Below are 16,647 nucleotides of genomic sequence, written 5' to 3' on the forward strand. Positions count from 1 at the left end.
ACAAGATTTTTTCACTTCCTATTCTGTTTAAGGGGAGGAAGGATAGAGCAGCTTGGTGAGCACCTGGCAGCTAAACAGGGTCAGCCAGCACAGTCCTTTGTGGGGCCTGAGGAATAAGGATAAGGACAGTATTTGAGAGAGGTAATGGGCAAATGTGGACTGAACATTGATAGAGAACAGACCAAGTGTGAAGAACCTTTTTTTTTTGTAATTGTGGAGGGATAAGGGGTAGCATGTGTGTAAATTGTTTGCCTTTGTCACTATTGTGTTTGTTATTTTGGTGTGGGGAATTCTTTTTGTTGATGCAAGTGAAGTCTTTGAAGATTGTGACAAATTTCTATTTTAACAATGATCCTTAAGCATATGATTCAGAGAGCTGAGGAGTGGAAAAGGGAGCTTAGACAAATGCTAAGATAGTGATACTAAATGGCATATTTTAGTGAAACTCTGTGTGGAGGAACCATTTGGTGTGGATGTTACTAAACATATGGAGGGGTAGGTTGCCTTTTGTAATGAAAAAAAAAAAAAAGAAAAATTTAAAAAGTCCAATAAGTTTTCCAAATGAATTCAAGCTCTATTAGAAATTAGTGCATCTGTATTTTTCTATTAAGATCTCAGGACAGCAAAGATTAATGCTTTGTTCTGATTCTTACATAGAGCTTGGGGGTTTTGTTTGTCACTTAATAAGAAAGCCCCCATATGCTATAATTTTTCAGAAAAAATGATCTAAATTCAGTTTAAATTTTGGTTTGATAGGATGTTAGGCTTTTTTTCCTATGCAAGAGATTAAATAATTTCTTTGAGTGCAAATTTAAAATATGATCTTAAGTATAAAGGTGAAAATTATGCCTCTACTAGCATAAGGTAAGACTGCTTCCTCAAAATGTACCTGAAAAGTGTAACTTTGTTAGAAAAATATGTGCATTTCTCCTGGCAGTGGCAGTTTTCTTCCATCATTGCTCAGTTTTCCTGCAAATACCTGGTTTATAAGAAGATAGAGCTCCAGGAGAAGTTATTACTTTATGCAGCAGGAAGCAGTATTCTGTGTTGAAGCCTGCATGAGTGATTAACAGAAATTAGGATTTCTTTTTTCCTAAGAAAATTACTACTGTAAATAGTATCTGGCTGTAACTATTTTATTAAAAAAAATGATTAATGATTAGGCTTATAAATAAAGCTTTTTTTTTTTTGTCTTACTGAGATCTTTTTTGTTGTCTTACCTACAATTCTTATTTTGCCTTGGATTTTTGTCCATGGTTAGTACAGGGAGTGATCCTCTGGTGTTGTAATAGTTGAGATTTCTGAAAGTTATTTCTATAGATTTTTATTTGTGTATCATCAGTCAAGATGATGCCAAGTTTGTACTTCTTTCATTAAAATAAATTCACAATGGCACACGTGACATTTAATAAAAAATCTGTGTTATGGTGATGTAATGACTGAAGAGGTTCAGAATAAATTTTAAGGAAATTAAATGGTACTTAAATAGGCCAATTCTATAAAGCCAAGTAACAACCACTTCTGTAATTGCTATTTCTAGCTATTGATTATAACTTATAGTAGCTGACTGACATTTGTTGCTATGGTTTCTTGAAAGCTACATACACTAATTGATGTAATCAAATAGAGAGAAAAATAGAATTTGATCTTTTCAAGGCTGTGTTTAAAAGCAGTTAACTGATTAGATAAATGCAGTTCATTGCTTGTCTTGCCCTTCGGAATAAAGTCAGAGTATTCAGTGTTTCTGGATATTAGTGAATAAGAGAGCCTGTAGTTTTTAAATAACTACCATTGTGTATTAAGCCCTAAATTTCTCAGTGGAATTCCTAGTGCCTTTAAAGAAAAATATAGCAACTTTCAAGTTATTTTAAGTCCCACAGTGGCTATGGATTTCTCCATCTGTACTGCGGACTGTTGCATTGAGCACTTCCAGATGCAGATTGTTTTTTTCTTTAAGGAATTCTTTATTCTTGTGGAAAATCGTGGGGAATTCACCCAAACAACAGGAAATTGTGCCATGTACCTCCATTGTCAAATATTGATGGAAATCTCACTTTTAACCAACTGCTTTGGCTCATTGTTGTCAGAGTGATTGGACTTCACCAGAATGTGTTGGTGTAGCAGAAAATAGAAGGTTCATTTCAACTGCACGGTTTCAGCACAGGTGTATATATTTTTCTGTGTGACTTGCTCATCAGTGTGTACAGATAGCTGTCAGTGTTCTAAACTCCACTAACTACTTAGGATGTGAAAAATTTTCCCATGGAGAAATTCTGCATAAATTCCCCTTACTGCAAAAGGGAAGGGGGGCATTCTCACACCTTGTGCTGATGTAGATTGATTTTGGAGGTGAGCTATTGGTCTGGCTTGCTGAACTTTGCTGTTTTATGTTCCTTTTTCATTTACTTTCAGCCAAAATTGCATTCCATAAATCATGGTACTGCGTATTGTGGCAGAGATACTGTAAAGGTCTTGCTAGTTCTTCTGGATGAAGAAGCTGTCAGTCCTCCTACCCAGAACAAAGCAGATCTGCTGTGTGACAATGAAAGCTTAAATTTGTGTGGCATCACCTCTGTTTTGACACTTTTCAGGTGAGTATTAGGAGGTTGCTTTTGTTGTGTTAATTTGTTTGTGGTTTTTTTAAGGATCTGAGTCTAGCAAATCATTAATGTTACTTACACAAAGCAAATAAATGTGCAATCTGCTGTGAGATTAGGTGTAAAAGGAAAGCAATTTTAGAACAGTTTCAAGTTTTCAGAAATTTTCTAAGTCTTCATTTGTATTTTCTGTATTTTCAAGATACTTTTTGATATAGTAAAAGTAGGCTATATCAAAAAGGCATTTCTAGGCTGCAAGCCCTATGAAGGACACTCAAAAACCTGTTTCTGTGAGCACTGACAAGGAAACTCACATCTGTGCACTGAAGAAGCAGTGATGATTTATTTGGTTGCTGGTCCTGAGGAATTATCAGTTGCTGAAAAAACAGGATGCTGAAAATTTGTAACCAATCCTGTTTGTAACCAAAGAGTTATTGGTTGCAAAGAGGATTCATGAACCAGAGCAACTGTGTAGACAGTAACGTGATGAAGATATTTTGAAGCTACGTATTTTGACAATTAAAATAGGAGAAGCATTGCAAGGCTAGCAGACATTTTGCACCACAGACAGCTAGAAATAAACAAAATAAAGAACAAGCTAAACAAACAAAATTGTATTTATGAAAAATTGGATAAAATGATAAATAATGAATTATTGTTGAAGAACATGTCCTCATATGCACATTGATCTGCTGTGGCCTTAAACAGAGAAGTAATTAGTTACAAATGCATAGATTAGTTCTTATTTCAAGACCAAAAAATTCCCCTTTATATGCATCATTAATTTTTTTCTTTATAAGCATCACATTTTTTCCTAACTACTTACATAATGACATGTAAGAGTGGAAACATTTTATGTGAAATATGTGGAAAACTATATTGAATGTCAACCAGATGCTATTCAGGAGGGTGTAAGTAGAGTGGTGGCTTAGAAGATCATCATTAGCTTTACAAATAATAATAATACTGTGTCTGCAGAGCTGCAATAGAGGAAACACACTGTAAAATGAGTACCAGAAATTGAAATTGTAGGTTTGCTTTCTTTGTGCTCTCTTCAGTTGTCACAGTACATGTAGTTCCTTAGAAAGGCAGAAAATAAGGTAAAGCTTGGAGAGTAAAGGTATTTGCCTTTCTGTTTGAGGAACTTGGTATGGCAACCGTTTTTGTTAATGAATTGCTTTTACGTGTACTAAATACTTATCTCTTTTTAATATAGATCTCCAGCACGATCCAATGGCTCTTCTCCAAAACCTCTTAGACAACGTATTCTGAAACCTATGGATGAAAAAGTAATTAAGGTACTCTGTAGGAATTGCTGTGCAACTGTAGAGGCATTGTAATAGTAGTGATAAAATAATAGTAGCAGTGTTACAATTCAGCTGGGTGAATTTTCATCCCATAGCTAAAGAAATGTGATTTACCTGTGGAAATTGGTCCAACTAGAGCAGTATTGTAGTATGAATAGAAGCATCTAAAACTTCAGAAGAGAGAGTCTTTAAATTTAAAAGTACTTCCTAATGAAGATTTCTTAGTGAAGATGTGTTGAATTAATCTCTCCATTTACCTATCTGTGTATTTCAGGACCATAGAAATAAACCAACCTATCTGAAAGCAGAGATAAAACTGAGTACAGACACCTGATTTTAGTTCTGATAAAATCAACATTGAAAAAGTGTAATAGTGATGGTTTCTTTGCTTTTTTTCTTTTGATGCTTTTTATTTGTATCAGTCTGAGGACATTTCTATAGCATTGCTTTGTGAATAATAAAATAAAGATGCTAATGTTTGCTTTTTGTGGATGAAATGGAACTTTACAAGAGCACATTGGTATTGTGAGGAGCTCTATTCAAAAGAACAGTGTTGCTAAAAATTGCTGTCTTTCAGTGCACTGCATCTTACATAGTATTTTTCCTTAAAGTTGGCAGACTTGAATGTTGGGACTATGGATGGAGGCAGAGCTTGTCTTGTGCAGTATTTCAACAGAAAGCTGAATAAAAGTAGTGACATAATATATTTTACAGACATAGTCATGACAATATGTAAAAAACACAAATGTAATTAGCATGTTAGGAAGAGGTGTTCTAAGCCATCTGAACTGGTTCTAGAACAGCACAAGGGAAAATATCTTTCACTGGACATTAGATAAACTTGAACATATAGTGCACGTCTAAGAAGTAGAAAGACATCAAAATTAAAAGCACTGCCAGTATTTTCAGCATGCATTTTAAAGAAGCTCCTACTTAATTCTGAGTCTTTTTTTATGGATTGGGTCAATGATGAGCATTTTTACATGCACTAATCAGGGTGAAGTTTAGTTTAAAACTTATAGGCAAATTATGAAAAATTGTAAAGGATCTTCTTTATTTTATGTAAACAACATATTTAAATTGCAGCTTTACTCATCAAATAGCAAAAATGTCATGATGTTTGCATAAAATGTTGAAATACATCATTATCTTAATGAAACCTTTGTAATTGGATACACACAGTTGTGTTCAATATCAAGGTGCAAAAATGATCTAAAAGTAATTACCTGTCACATTTGCTGGTTTGACATGTTTTTGACAGAAACAAGCCAAATGAATCAACTAAAATGGTTGTTGCTGAACAACTAATGACTTTTATAATTGAGACACACTTCTCTGCCATTCATTTTTGATTTCCACCCTCTCACATAAAATCCTACTTCTTTCTTAAAATGTTGACCTTTCATTTTATTTGGGTTTTTTTTCCCTCTCGATCACTCTAACAATTTCTACAGTTTCTTTTGCATGCTTCTACTCCTCCATAGTCTAAGTCCATATCTTTCTCTTCTTTTCTCTTTCTGTACCTTCTTTATGGCTGCATAAATCTACAAACAAAACTTCAGCTATCAACGATTCAGACTGAGTGACCTAAGTGTCCCTTTTGTCAAAACTGGTATCTTCTGTTAATTCTACACTATCCTGTAAATACCCAGCTCTTGATATTGAGGTGGTAGGTCTGTCTTTCCTGGTGTTTTTTCTGTAACACTGAAGAAGGTATTGTACATGTTTTATTTTTACTCCATGGCATTTCTGGAATGTTTTTCTCTATTTCTGTCTACTCAAGTGTAATTTACTAAGTGTTCATTTTAACTTTTGATGTTCTGCTGTATGTTTTACTTGGACTAGATAGTTGCAACTATAGCCTCTTTCCTTCACTGAAATTACTGTTCAAAAGAGTGTTATCAAAGTTATTAGACACTAGATGCCATCCTACTGTTTGCATATGTCTGTTCCTTTAAATTGTGGTACATATAAACTACTTGTTTTAGCCTGTCTGAACCCCTTGATTATTTGATTTGCTGCTTTGCTCTGTCCTTGCTTGTATTCAGCCTGCAGTACCACTCTTTGTTGTTCATTCGTTAATTTTCAGCTGAACCCTTTTAGCTTTTACACTGTTTCTTATGGCTGAAGGGATTTCCTATAGATATCTGCAGAACTCATTATACTCCTTTCAAACCTTTTTCAGTACCTTTAAATCAACCTCTCCCCAAATCTTAGTAGTGCTTTTTGTTGAGATAAATGCCCATTACTGTGTCTAATTTCAGTTCCTTTTGCTGTGATTCCATATATTTCTTGTCTAGGATTGTAATGTCTCTTGGTAGAAATAAATTTTGCTCTTTCCTGACTGTACAGCACATAGCACAAAGAATTCCTTCTCCATAGCTATAGATCTCAAGTGCTGTAGTAATATTTACCACCTTCATACACTGTCAGTCTGCATTATTATTCCATGCAAACATGTTGAAATGTGTACAGGATGCTTGTAAATTTCACAGTTGCAAATTTTGTTATGCATAGTGTACTCATGTTAGCATTGATTCAGGAGATACCGGATATTTATTTTTTTGAATAAAGGAGTAGCAATATGATGTTTCTTCTCAATATCTGTGATCCTTCAGAGAAGTTTCTTTTGCCACATGTGTGATGGTAACTTTAGTTCCAAAGACTGCCCTAAGTGCCTTTTTACCATGCTGCCTCTGATAGGTGTTGGGTGGCTATTCTACAGTGTAAGTTAAAGATGTCTCATTAGGACTTACCCCATAAAAGTTACCTTTTCCATGATATTTGAAAAGGGAAGAAAAACATGGTAGTGGTGGTTAGTTTGGTTGTGTGCTAAGTCCCTATATCTAAATTAAGAAATTTAGGAAAATTTAGAAAGAAAAAAGATGAACACCCTTAATTAAAAATAAAGTTTTAGAAAAGCAAGAGATAAAAAGTTGTTTTGCCCTCTTTCTTTAAGAGGATCTGAGTTCTCAGCTTCTGTGGAATTATGTGGAGGAATGAAGATTGATAATATTTAGACCTAGGGCACATCAGAATGTGTTTTAGTATCTAAAAATAAGGACAATGGATAAAATAAACAGGTAGCTATGAACTGGAATTGGTATTCAGAAATAAATCTTGTGGATGTTTCCATTGTGCCAAAACAAATTCCTGGCAACAGTGAATGACAGAGAAGTATTTGTCTTTCAATCCTCATTAAATACTGGAAGAAACACAGAAATATCACTTAAGTATATTGGCATTTGTTCGGAAGCAAAGCTGTTGCTCTTATTGCTTGATGAGAAAGAAGTCTGGGGAACAAGCATCTTGCATTGTTTCATTTCCTCTAGCAGAAGTAGGTAAGAATGAGAATATGAAACTTGTTTTTTCCTTTGGGAACCAATTTAGTTTCTAGTTTATCTGTTGTTTAAGTGAAGTGTCTTCTGGTGAATGGTGTTTTGTAGAAGGAGTCTTTAGTTCAGAAAGGTCTGTGGAACGTGTATTGAGTTATGTCCATTATCAGCTGTCCTTGTTATGTCACTTGTCTGCTTTATTGAAGTACATAGGAAGCTTAATTGCACAGGAGAGAGTTGTTTTGTCTGAAAAGGATTCATCCAGCCTTATGTCTACTTTTTTGAATCATATTTCTATTTATGTAAATGTAGTAGAAACCCTGTTGTTTACTAGTTATTTTGTAGATTTCAATGGGTTATTAAATCTCTGCTTAGTGGTGTGAGAGGGGAATGAACAGGCTGTTACAATAACCTGCTTTGTTTAGGCTGAGGAGCAACTTAGGACAAAAAAAATGTTGCATAATAAGATTTTCATTTTTGTTCTGCACTGCAAAATATTGAGACTTTCAAGTTGTAGGTGAAATCTTGTTCCTGAACTAATGGGATTGAGTGGAACTAAGATCTTCGGAACTGAGAACTGAAGAATCAAAGTTATTAGGCTGTAAGCATGGAATATATGAGAGTGTAACAGATCTTTTTTTGTAAAGTTAAGATTGTTTTGGCCTTTTGATATATTGTTTTAGAAATCCTGCTGCATTGTAGCAGACTTCCCTGAAACAGCTGCAAGGATGTTCAGTAGTTTGGTGTGGTTTTTTTCTTAATGTAACAGGAGACAACCTTTCCTATATGAGGCACTATTTCCCTCCAGTTGGGAACATAGCTGCAGATCTAGTTTTAAGAAGAATTTGTGGCTTAAGAACTCTAACAAATCTTGGCATGCTTGAAGTTCATTGTAATTTTACTGTGTATAGAAATCCTTCCAAGAAAAAAACAAAAATCCTGGTCTGGCTTTCTCATGTGACTTTTTCATGTCTCTATAAAATGACTTAATATCTAGCTTCATGCACTGCTGTTATTTTTCATAGCTTAGTTCCCTAAATGCTGTTACTTGAGAGAACTGTTTTGCCTATTTGTGATTCCAGTACAAATAAACTGTGACTTGGAAAACTATTAACAGGAAGTTATCAAGAGTTTTCTTGTATGCCCACTGTAATTATGAACAGAAGAGTCATAGTAATAGAGAAAACAATCTTCTTCAGGTAGTAGTCTCATCTATTGTTTCAAGAAATATTTATTTCCTAAGTGCAATATAATTATGGAGGACACCACAGTTGATTGGTAGTTTAGTAGAGGAGAGAAGTAAAGAGAATGAAAAGGTTATGTGTTCAGCCCAAAATCTGAGGAAAGACTTGGTGTCAGTTGATAAACCACATTTGTGTAGAAAATACCATTTTTATTTCTGCAAGACCCCTAAACTACTTTGTTTAGTATCCATAGCTGTGAGTTTTGTTTGAAAGCCAATAATGAAGTGATTTGGGGTTTATGTTCTCAAAACAGTAGCAAGTTATTTTGGGATAGCAAAAGGCTGGTGCAATATCATGCTAAAAAAAATTGATTGTTTCAGTACAATAAAAACTTGCTACTACCTGAGATATCCAGGATATTTTTTAATAACATGCTTTTGTTTGGCAAAGATATAATTTATTATTTTGTTACTTGTCCCTTTTTACTCCTTTCCCTTTTTCAACTTCCTCTTTCAACCTTACCTTGAATATTTTTTTTTCTCAAAGGACAAGGGTAAGAATGGAGAAAATAAATTTTCTTTTTATCTCTTTTTCCCTTCCAAATAGTACTTTAGTTGTTTGGCTAGAAAATAAAAACATGTGTTTGTTGTTACTGATGTAGGTTTTCAAATTCTATTATGCCATTCCAGTGCATAAAAACCAAATCTCAACATTCTTAGTGACTAAATATTGGCAGTACTGTCTGTATGCAGATGCTGGAACGAGATCTGGAACAGATTATAATCTAACTTTTAGAAAGAAATAGAGCATGCACCATTAATATTTCACATAAAAGCAAATGTTTTATATGAGCATCTTGAACAACTGAAACATTTCTCTAGATACAGATGTCAAGGTGGGAGAATGTACTGCTTTATTTGCCTATTAGGATTTCTAACTGACCTACCTGTCCTGAAACAGTTGTAAATTCTATCCTTTCTCCCAGCTGAAGAGTCGTAACAGTAAACTTTTTTTTCTGAAATGCAGCAGAACTTTTCTTTTTGTGGGAATAAGAGCAACATCTGACTTGCTTGTGAAGAGGAAAAGGAATAGTAAGGCTGAGTTAATTGTGTGCCATTTGTGTGCAGCTACTCAGTTAGCAAACTATCTCCCAACAGTTTTTCTCTCCCAGAGCTCTGGGTCATTGGAGTGGCACTCTTAAAGCAGTGAATTTTAGGGAATTTAATATAGAACTCTAAGGGCTTTTTTTTTTCTATAAGCTTTTCCAAGCTGTTGACAGGTTTCATTGTATATGTCAAGTGAGTTTTAGGTTGATCTTCTTAAAAACATTCCAGTGATGCTCTACTTTCTAATTCAATGCTGGACTTGTGCTCCTTTGTGCTGCCTTCAGGCTGTTAAAGTGTGCTTATTGCTACTTCAAACAATGTAATGCAGTTCTGTGTAGAAGGGTACTACAGTTCTTTATACTAGTGAATATATGTTCCTGGACTAGCTGAAAAGTTTGACTGCTTCAACAAGTTGTCTTAGACCATATACATACCCTCTAGATTAGTTGTAGCATCCACAGTCTGATTTGGTAGAGCTTTGTGTCCTGTTTGCAAATGCCTGACTGATATGTGATGCAATAGACATATTTCAAGCTTCAGTGAAGTTGAAACACAGATGGGTTTATGTTGTGAGTTTTTCAGTGTTTGAGCTTGACTTCTGTCTGTTGACTCCATATATTCTATCCCTACAAACTGAATTAGTGAAGTGAAAGATGGGAGTGGTAAAAAGAAACACTGTTGTTTATAAAAAGCCCCTGCATTTATTGTTGGTTATAGAATGGTAACTATCAGGCTTTCTTGCTCAAATTTTATGTTCTTCATGCTGTATTTATTATAGATTCATCAGCTTTGCAAAATTGTAGCTTATTTGCCTCTTGCAATATGAATGTGATAGAAAGTGTTCAAGTTGCATAATTTTTGATGTGTGTTATTTACTGAGCAATAATTGAGAATGGAGGAATTTGTAAAGTATTAAGATGAAGTTTTTCAAAAATATATCAAGTACTGGAAAATATTTTTTATTAATATTACAGTAACCTGAAGCTGAAAGGAAATGCAAGCCTTCTATCTCCTTAATATTGTAATTGTATAATATAATGGTCACTAAATTTCAATTAGACAGCTGCTCTATCCTTCAAAACACTTTCTGAAAAGAATATAATGACATATACAGTCTACAGCTTTCTCACAAGAGGAAGAGGAGGTGCAGACTCTGATCTCTACTCTCAAGTGGCCAGCAATAAGCACACAAGGGAATGGCATGAAGCTTTTTGAGGGGTTTAGGTTGGGTATTAGGAAAAAGATGTTCACCTGAATGTTGATTGGGCACTGGAACAGGCTCCTCAGGGTAATGGTCACACTACCAAGCCTGACAGAATTCAAGCAGTTTGGACAATGCTCTCTGGCACATGGTGTGATTCTTGGGGTGTCCTGTGCAGGGCCAGGAGTTGGACTTGATGGTCCTTGTGGGTCCCTTCCCAACTCAGCATATTCTATAATTCTACTTTACAGTCAGTGAGCTGAGGCATAATCTTGAAGCATACAAATGTTGTAAATGTCTATGTATGTAGTCTTACTTTGTGGTAAATGTTTTAAAGTACAAAGTAGATTAACACTTGAAAGCGATTTGAGTTTTTGAGAGTCAGGCTTGCTAGTTTGCCCTGTTAAATCTCCTTTCCTAGTCTGTTATCTGGCCCAAATAAATTGCAGTTTGGGAGTGATAGACAGCAGGGAAAATTTGGTCTTTTTGACTCTTGAAGGGAATACTGAGGATTAAAGTAAAATTATGTCCAGGCATATTGAACCAGAAAGAACTGTTTCTGTAAATGAATGAGGTATTTTTTTCCAAGGTGCATTCCCTTGGCCAACAGCAGTACCATGAAAAGATATCTAGGTTGCATCTCAGTGATAAGCTCGAGTCTGTTACCCTATATGTAGGAAAGCAGGATCTGATCAAAGTGGCATCAATTGTGACTGAATTTTGTGGATGATGTTCTCTGTGAAAGGAGGTTTCTAGGAATATTATTCTTTCCTTCTGTCTAAATCTGAGAATTTGAGTTAGAAGAAAAGTATATCTCTAAGAGTCAAATCTGCACCGCAAGGCTTAATCTTGCTTGTGCTAAGAAGAAACCTGTCTGTAAACCTCTTATTCAACAAATCACTCCTGCTATCTATTTATCTAGTAATAGTTATTTTGTAACAAAGTTTATTACTTGTTCTTTTCTCTGATTTTACTGAAGCGCCTGTTCAGCTCTAATTCATTTAAAATTGCCTGTGCTGTTGTGATAGAATTATTAGCTAAAAAACTAGTTCTGTTATAGTTATCTGCTCTGTGCTACGTCTTTTAATATAATTTGTATAATCCAGTGCACTTTCAAATGGAAGTGAGGGCAGAATTTGTCTTGCAGAACTTTTACCATTTATGGTCAATTGTACAGAAAGTACAAGGTTTGACCTGAAATTCTCAGCTGATGTGAAGCTGTAACTCAAGAATAAGCTGAGGAAATTTTACCTGTGACTTGAGCTAAATGGGTATGTTTTGGGAAATAAGGAGTTAGACATTGGCATTCAGTGGTGAAATGGCTTTGTTTTGTGAATAAACGGGAAACCTGAAATAGTACTTGATATTTTCATATAGAAGTGTAGATGATGAGCTGCAGAAGTATGGAAATTGACTGTAGTAGCTGTGACACCTACTCAAAGCAATGGAGTCCATCAGAAGACAGGGCTAACTTAAGACAGAAAACTTTAATTTGAAGCTCTAAGAGTTAATGTGTACCTTTCTGTAAGAGCTGAAAATAATAGTTTTGAATTATTTTAGTACTTTTAATAGAATAAGTGATTATTCTTGAAAGCCCTTATGCTTTGTAAATTAATATCTAATTTTACTCTTTAATGTGAGCATATCCATTTTTCTGGTATTTTATGTGAAAAGAATGGGAAAGGTCATTATTATACAAGTCTTGCTGGTGTTGTCTTTAATTTTTTAAATTATAGAAGCTAATAGCAGATTGGTATTTTCAGATGAAGCAATCTTCAATTAAATCCCAGTTTGCCTGTACGTATAAAAATGATGTGAGTGAAATGAGTGGTCAGCATTCCCATGCAATTCCAACCTGCAAACATCCCGTACCAAAGCAACATTTAAAAGCTGGAAAGCCCACAGGTAAGCTGTGGTAGGATCAAATAAATAAATGTGATGGGTAATACTTTAAATGCTATCCAAAAAGCTTTTAGTATAACACAAATGTTTTCACGAAAAGGAACAAAAACGTCTCATTGTTCTCAATGTCTCATATGCCAGTTCAGTCTTTTTGCAATAAAATTGCAATGCCAATGCTTTGAAAATATAAATATTTGAAAAGTGTGTTGATGCTATCTTGCAGTAAAAAATGATATATGTTGCATATATGACATATTTGTTTTTATTCTACAAAAGTAAGCCAAGTGCAATTTATATTTTTTGCCATTAAAACCGGGGAAAATTTGTTTTACTGCGCTACAAACTATATAATATATAAAATTTCTATGCCCTTTAACCCTCTCTTCCAATATCTTAAAGTTATAAATCCACTTCCCTGAGTTAGTTCTTACATGTTTTTGAGCAATGTAATTTTAAATTGACAGTGCACTTATGAACACATAGCAAATTTAATAGCAATGACAAGCATAGCTTTGTTTTATTGGTAATACATTATTTTTGATTAAAAAAAATAACATGGCAGTCCTTATAGAAAAAGGATGTATGTTCTCAGGTAACTTTTTATTTCCTCACATATGTTTTTGATATTCTTACATGACAGAAGGTCCAAATTCATGTCTTGATGTACCAGGGCTTGGAACTATTTCTGAAAGTGTTCACCAGACTAGAAGTTATACAGAAATGGGAAAGCTGAGTTGTCAGCCAAGGAACAAGAACTCTGAGAATGAACAGATGGATTTGAATAATGACAAAATAATCTGTGACAAGGAAAGTGAACCATCTTTGCAAAAAAATACTAAAAGACTTAAGACTTCAGACAGCTCTAAGAAGGAATTGGACAGCAAAATTGGTGGAAAAAGAAAACAGACCAAAACTGCAAGTAAGAATAAGTTGATTGCTGGTCAGGCAAAATTAACTCGCTTTTTTAAACTCTAAGTTTTTGTTTTCACATACATGGTATGTTGACAGTTGTAAAATTTTGCAAGAAAACGGGAAATTTATGAATTACTTGCTTTCATATGTAAATAATTGAAAGTAGCTTGTGCATTATAGTAGACAACTACTTACAAGTCTGGATTATGCTGAAGTATTTTATTTTTTAATAACAGTACATTGTTAATAATTACACTGTTATTTTTGGTAATGAATTATGTATCCCTCTACAATGCATTGGGAAATTATTTTTGGATGTGTATGTACAGTTACAGTAACACTCAGTAACTTCAAATTACATTAAATTCAGAATAAAATGTTTAATCTTCAGAGAAGGTGGTGGAGATAAGTGGTTTTCACACTTGCCAACAGGGTCGATAGACTCTTCCCAGCATACACCTGAGGACTACAGGAGAAAAAAAAGAGCTTGAACGTTTAAGTCATCAAAGAATCAGAATTCTTATGGCTTCTGGAAATATTAATTTAACAAATGCTCCCGCCCCCATGCACCGAGTCATGGAGTCTCTAAATGAACCTTTACCCAATTGCTACATTGCCATTACAGTGTACTTTACCAGAATGAAATAATTTTCTGTGTAAAAATAAAATATGTTTACTGTCAAAATCTCTTCTTCCTATAGGGAATTTAGCTGAATTTTCTTCATCTGTGGTCTCTCTTTCCTGTATTGACTCAATATTCTGAATTTCAGTGTCAGCTGGAAAAGCCATGGCTCCCTTCAGTGCAGGATAAGGTAGTTGCTTTCTACCCAAGTTGATTGGCATAACACGTTTGAAGAAATCCTGTCTGGAACCTCTGTCCTGTTTTGAGGGAAGACAATAAAGCCAATTCTATCACATTTTGTTCTTTATATTCCAACAGTGCAGTTATTTTATGCTTCAAAATCATACCTTAATAGTAATGACCTGAATTGCATCTTTGGCCAAAATGGTTTAATGGACGTAAATAATGAGTCCCGTGTCTGGCAGAGTTAAAAACGTGTTGCTGCATTTAGGGGCATAATGAAATATAAATATAGGTTTCTTCTTACCCTCCCACCCCCACCCTCCAAGTTTTGACTACTGTCTGTGAAAATCAGATTTAATTCAACTCCCCAAGTTTCACATTTAGAATCTTGGCATTAGATATATAGAGTTGAATTTTTTTTGCTTGACTATTTTATGTTAAACTGGTATTTTTATATATTTACCTAGTTATTACTTTAAATTGTTGTCCTGATTTTCTAAAGGGGTATAAATGGATTTCAATTTTACAATTAAGCCAAAATTGAAAACTGAACTCACCAAAAACTTCATGTTTCCAGCATTCTTATCATGGAAAACACTGCTGTCTTCAGTCTTGTAGTGCTTCAGCAAAGGTACAGCTCCCCTGTTCATAATTTTATCTCTGTTTTGTAGAGTTTTTCCTAGATTTAATGCAGCTAGCAACATATCTTCATCTTCTACCTCTTGCAGAGACTTTGAAACTGAGAGTAGAAAACCTTGAGAAAAAAGAGAGAGAAGGGAGAGAATTAAGATATACGAGGAGATGCACATTCTTTTAGTTATTTAACGCTTGCATAGAGGTTTGGCACTTCTCAAATTCTAAGAAAGCTTTTCCAGTGGTAAATAATGATGTTTTCTATTTCTGGAATGGTACACCTTATATATTTTACAGGTTGAATGGAAACTACTTCAATGGCTGATGAGTTCATGCCTTTGTGTTCATGACTCACTGTCGTTTTGTATAATCCTTCTAATCCCACCTGTTTAGAACTCAAACATTTCTTTGTCATACCTACTTTGTTTCTTTGTATGTTTTCAGAATGGATTAGTTCCTTTTGGTGGATCAATATAGCAAAGTCCACAGAAAGTGATGTCTATTTGTGTTGTTTATAAAGCCTTACCTGTGGCTAAAGCAATTTAGGAAGAGGATCTAATCTCCATAAGTAAGCAGGATTGTTGTATGATGGATCATTGTTTTGAAACTGGATTCATGAAAGAGCTGAAATTCTGGAAATTTGATGGCTTAGAGTGCTACCATGTTAAAGCTGAAATAATTAATTGTATTTTGATGTCTATTATGTCAGGTTGCATTATACAGAGCTAATGGCTAGAAATATTTATTAGTACCTAATTAACTATGTGTTTTCTTACTGAAAGTGGACCTTTCTACAAATATAACATAGTCAAATATGCTTGCTAACAATATAGAAAGAAAAGTAAACGTGAGTTTTTCATTTAAAATGTTTTTGAAATGTATCTATTGCTCTGTGGAAGAAAATGTAAAAGTTTCTGCATACTACTGTTGCATTGTTTTGTGGGGCTGGTTGTTGTTGTTGGCTGTTTTTGTTTGGTTTGGGGTTTTCTGCCTTATCTGGAAAGCAAATAGGGCCAGCTGAAATGTAGCTAATCTCTTAGTGATAGAAACCACACATTCATTGGCTGTGTGCCTCTTAGCTAGTACTTCATGTTTTATCCCTTAGCTTAGTGCAGGGAACCATGCTGCTATTCAAGGCAAAGCACTAGGAAATTGTCCACTGTTCCCTGCTAAACTTCCTGGAAAAGCACCTGCCTTGCCAAAGTAACTTCTTGGTAAGACATTTCATGGGAAAATATGTCATGGACATAAGTAGATTTTGATTAAGAAACGTTTTTGGTGTACCCTCTTTTCTCCAAGTGGGAAAAGTGCATTTAATCCTTTCTGGGCAAAGCATCTCTCACAAACATAATTGTTGCTTCTCACTGTTTACATTTCCTTGCTGTTGAGCCTGTACTTGCCTTTGGGTAATTGAAGTGTTTTCTTTCCTTTGACTTTAACTGCCTGGCTACAGAGGAGACAAATTTGAGAGCTTGTTGTACGTGGTTTAATACTTATCATCCAATAATTTTTATTTTTCCCTTGCATTAGTGTATTTGTACAGTTTTGTTCAATTAATAAAGCAAAAGCCATGTATGCTCTCTTGCAGGTGCTTTTCATTTAGCTCAGCTTCAAAAGAACAGGAGGGCTTTGGAGCTGTGTTGGCAGCAAGCTGTTGTTTTTCAT

The 16,647-nt window shown here is 34.6% G+C and overlaps 2 protein-coding genes across 8 annotated transcripts in view; one reads left to right on the forward strand and one right to left on the reverse strand.

The window, feature by feature from the left end:
• Positions 1-15,969, forward strand: part of PARPBP (PARP1 binding protein) — a 39,894-nt gene extending 23,925 nt beyond the window's left edge. For 3 of the 7 annotated variants that reach the window (XM_064421037.1, XM_064421042.1, XM_064421038.1), the window contains 5 exons: positions 2,413-2,591; positions 3,814-3,895; positions 12,494-12,635; positions 13,273-13,551; positions 13,977-15,969. In XM_064421037.1, coding sequence (XP_064277107.1) covers positions 2,413-2,591; positions 3,814-3,895; positions 12,494-12,635; positions 13,273-13,551; positions 13,977-14,035 — 741 coding nt within the window. In that variant the 3' untranslated portion in view covers positions 14,036-15,969. Of the gene's footprint in view, positions 1-32; positions 142-2,412; positions 2,592-3,813; positions 3,896-12,493; positions 12,636-13,272 lie in introns of those variants that run through there. The other 4 variants (XM_064421040.1, XM_064421039.1, XM_064421041.1 and 1 more) reach the window with 4 other exon arrangements.
• Positions 14,142-15,158, reverse strand: PMCH (pro-melanin concentrating hormone). The gene is made up of 2 exons (XM_064421620.1): positions 14,907-15,158; positions 14,142-14,423 (listed from the first exon to the last, which is right to left on the reverse strand). Exons 1-2 carry the CDS (start codon positions 15,156-15,158, stop codon positions 14,142-14,144), a joined length of 534 nt encoding a protein of 177 aa, XP_064277690.1.
• Positions 15,970-16,647: the final 678 nt, after the last annotated feature.

Source organism: Passer domesticus, chromosome 5 (genome assembly GCF_036417665.1).
Source record: "Passer domesticus isolate bPasDom1 chromosome 5, bPasDom1.hap1, whole genome shotgun sequence".
Classification (NCBI taxonomy): Eukaryota; Metazoa; Chordata; class Aves; order Passeriformes; family Passeridae; genus Passer; species Passer domesticus.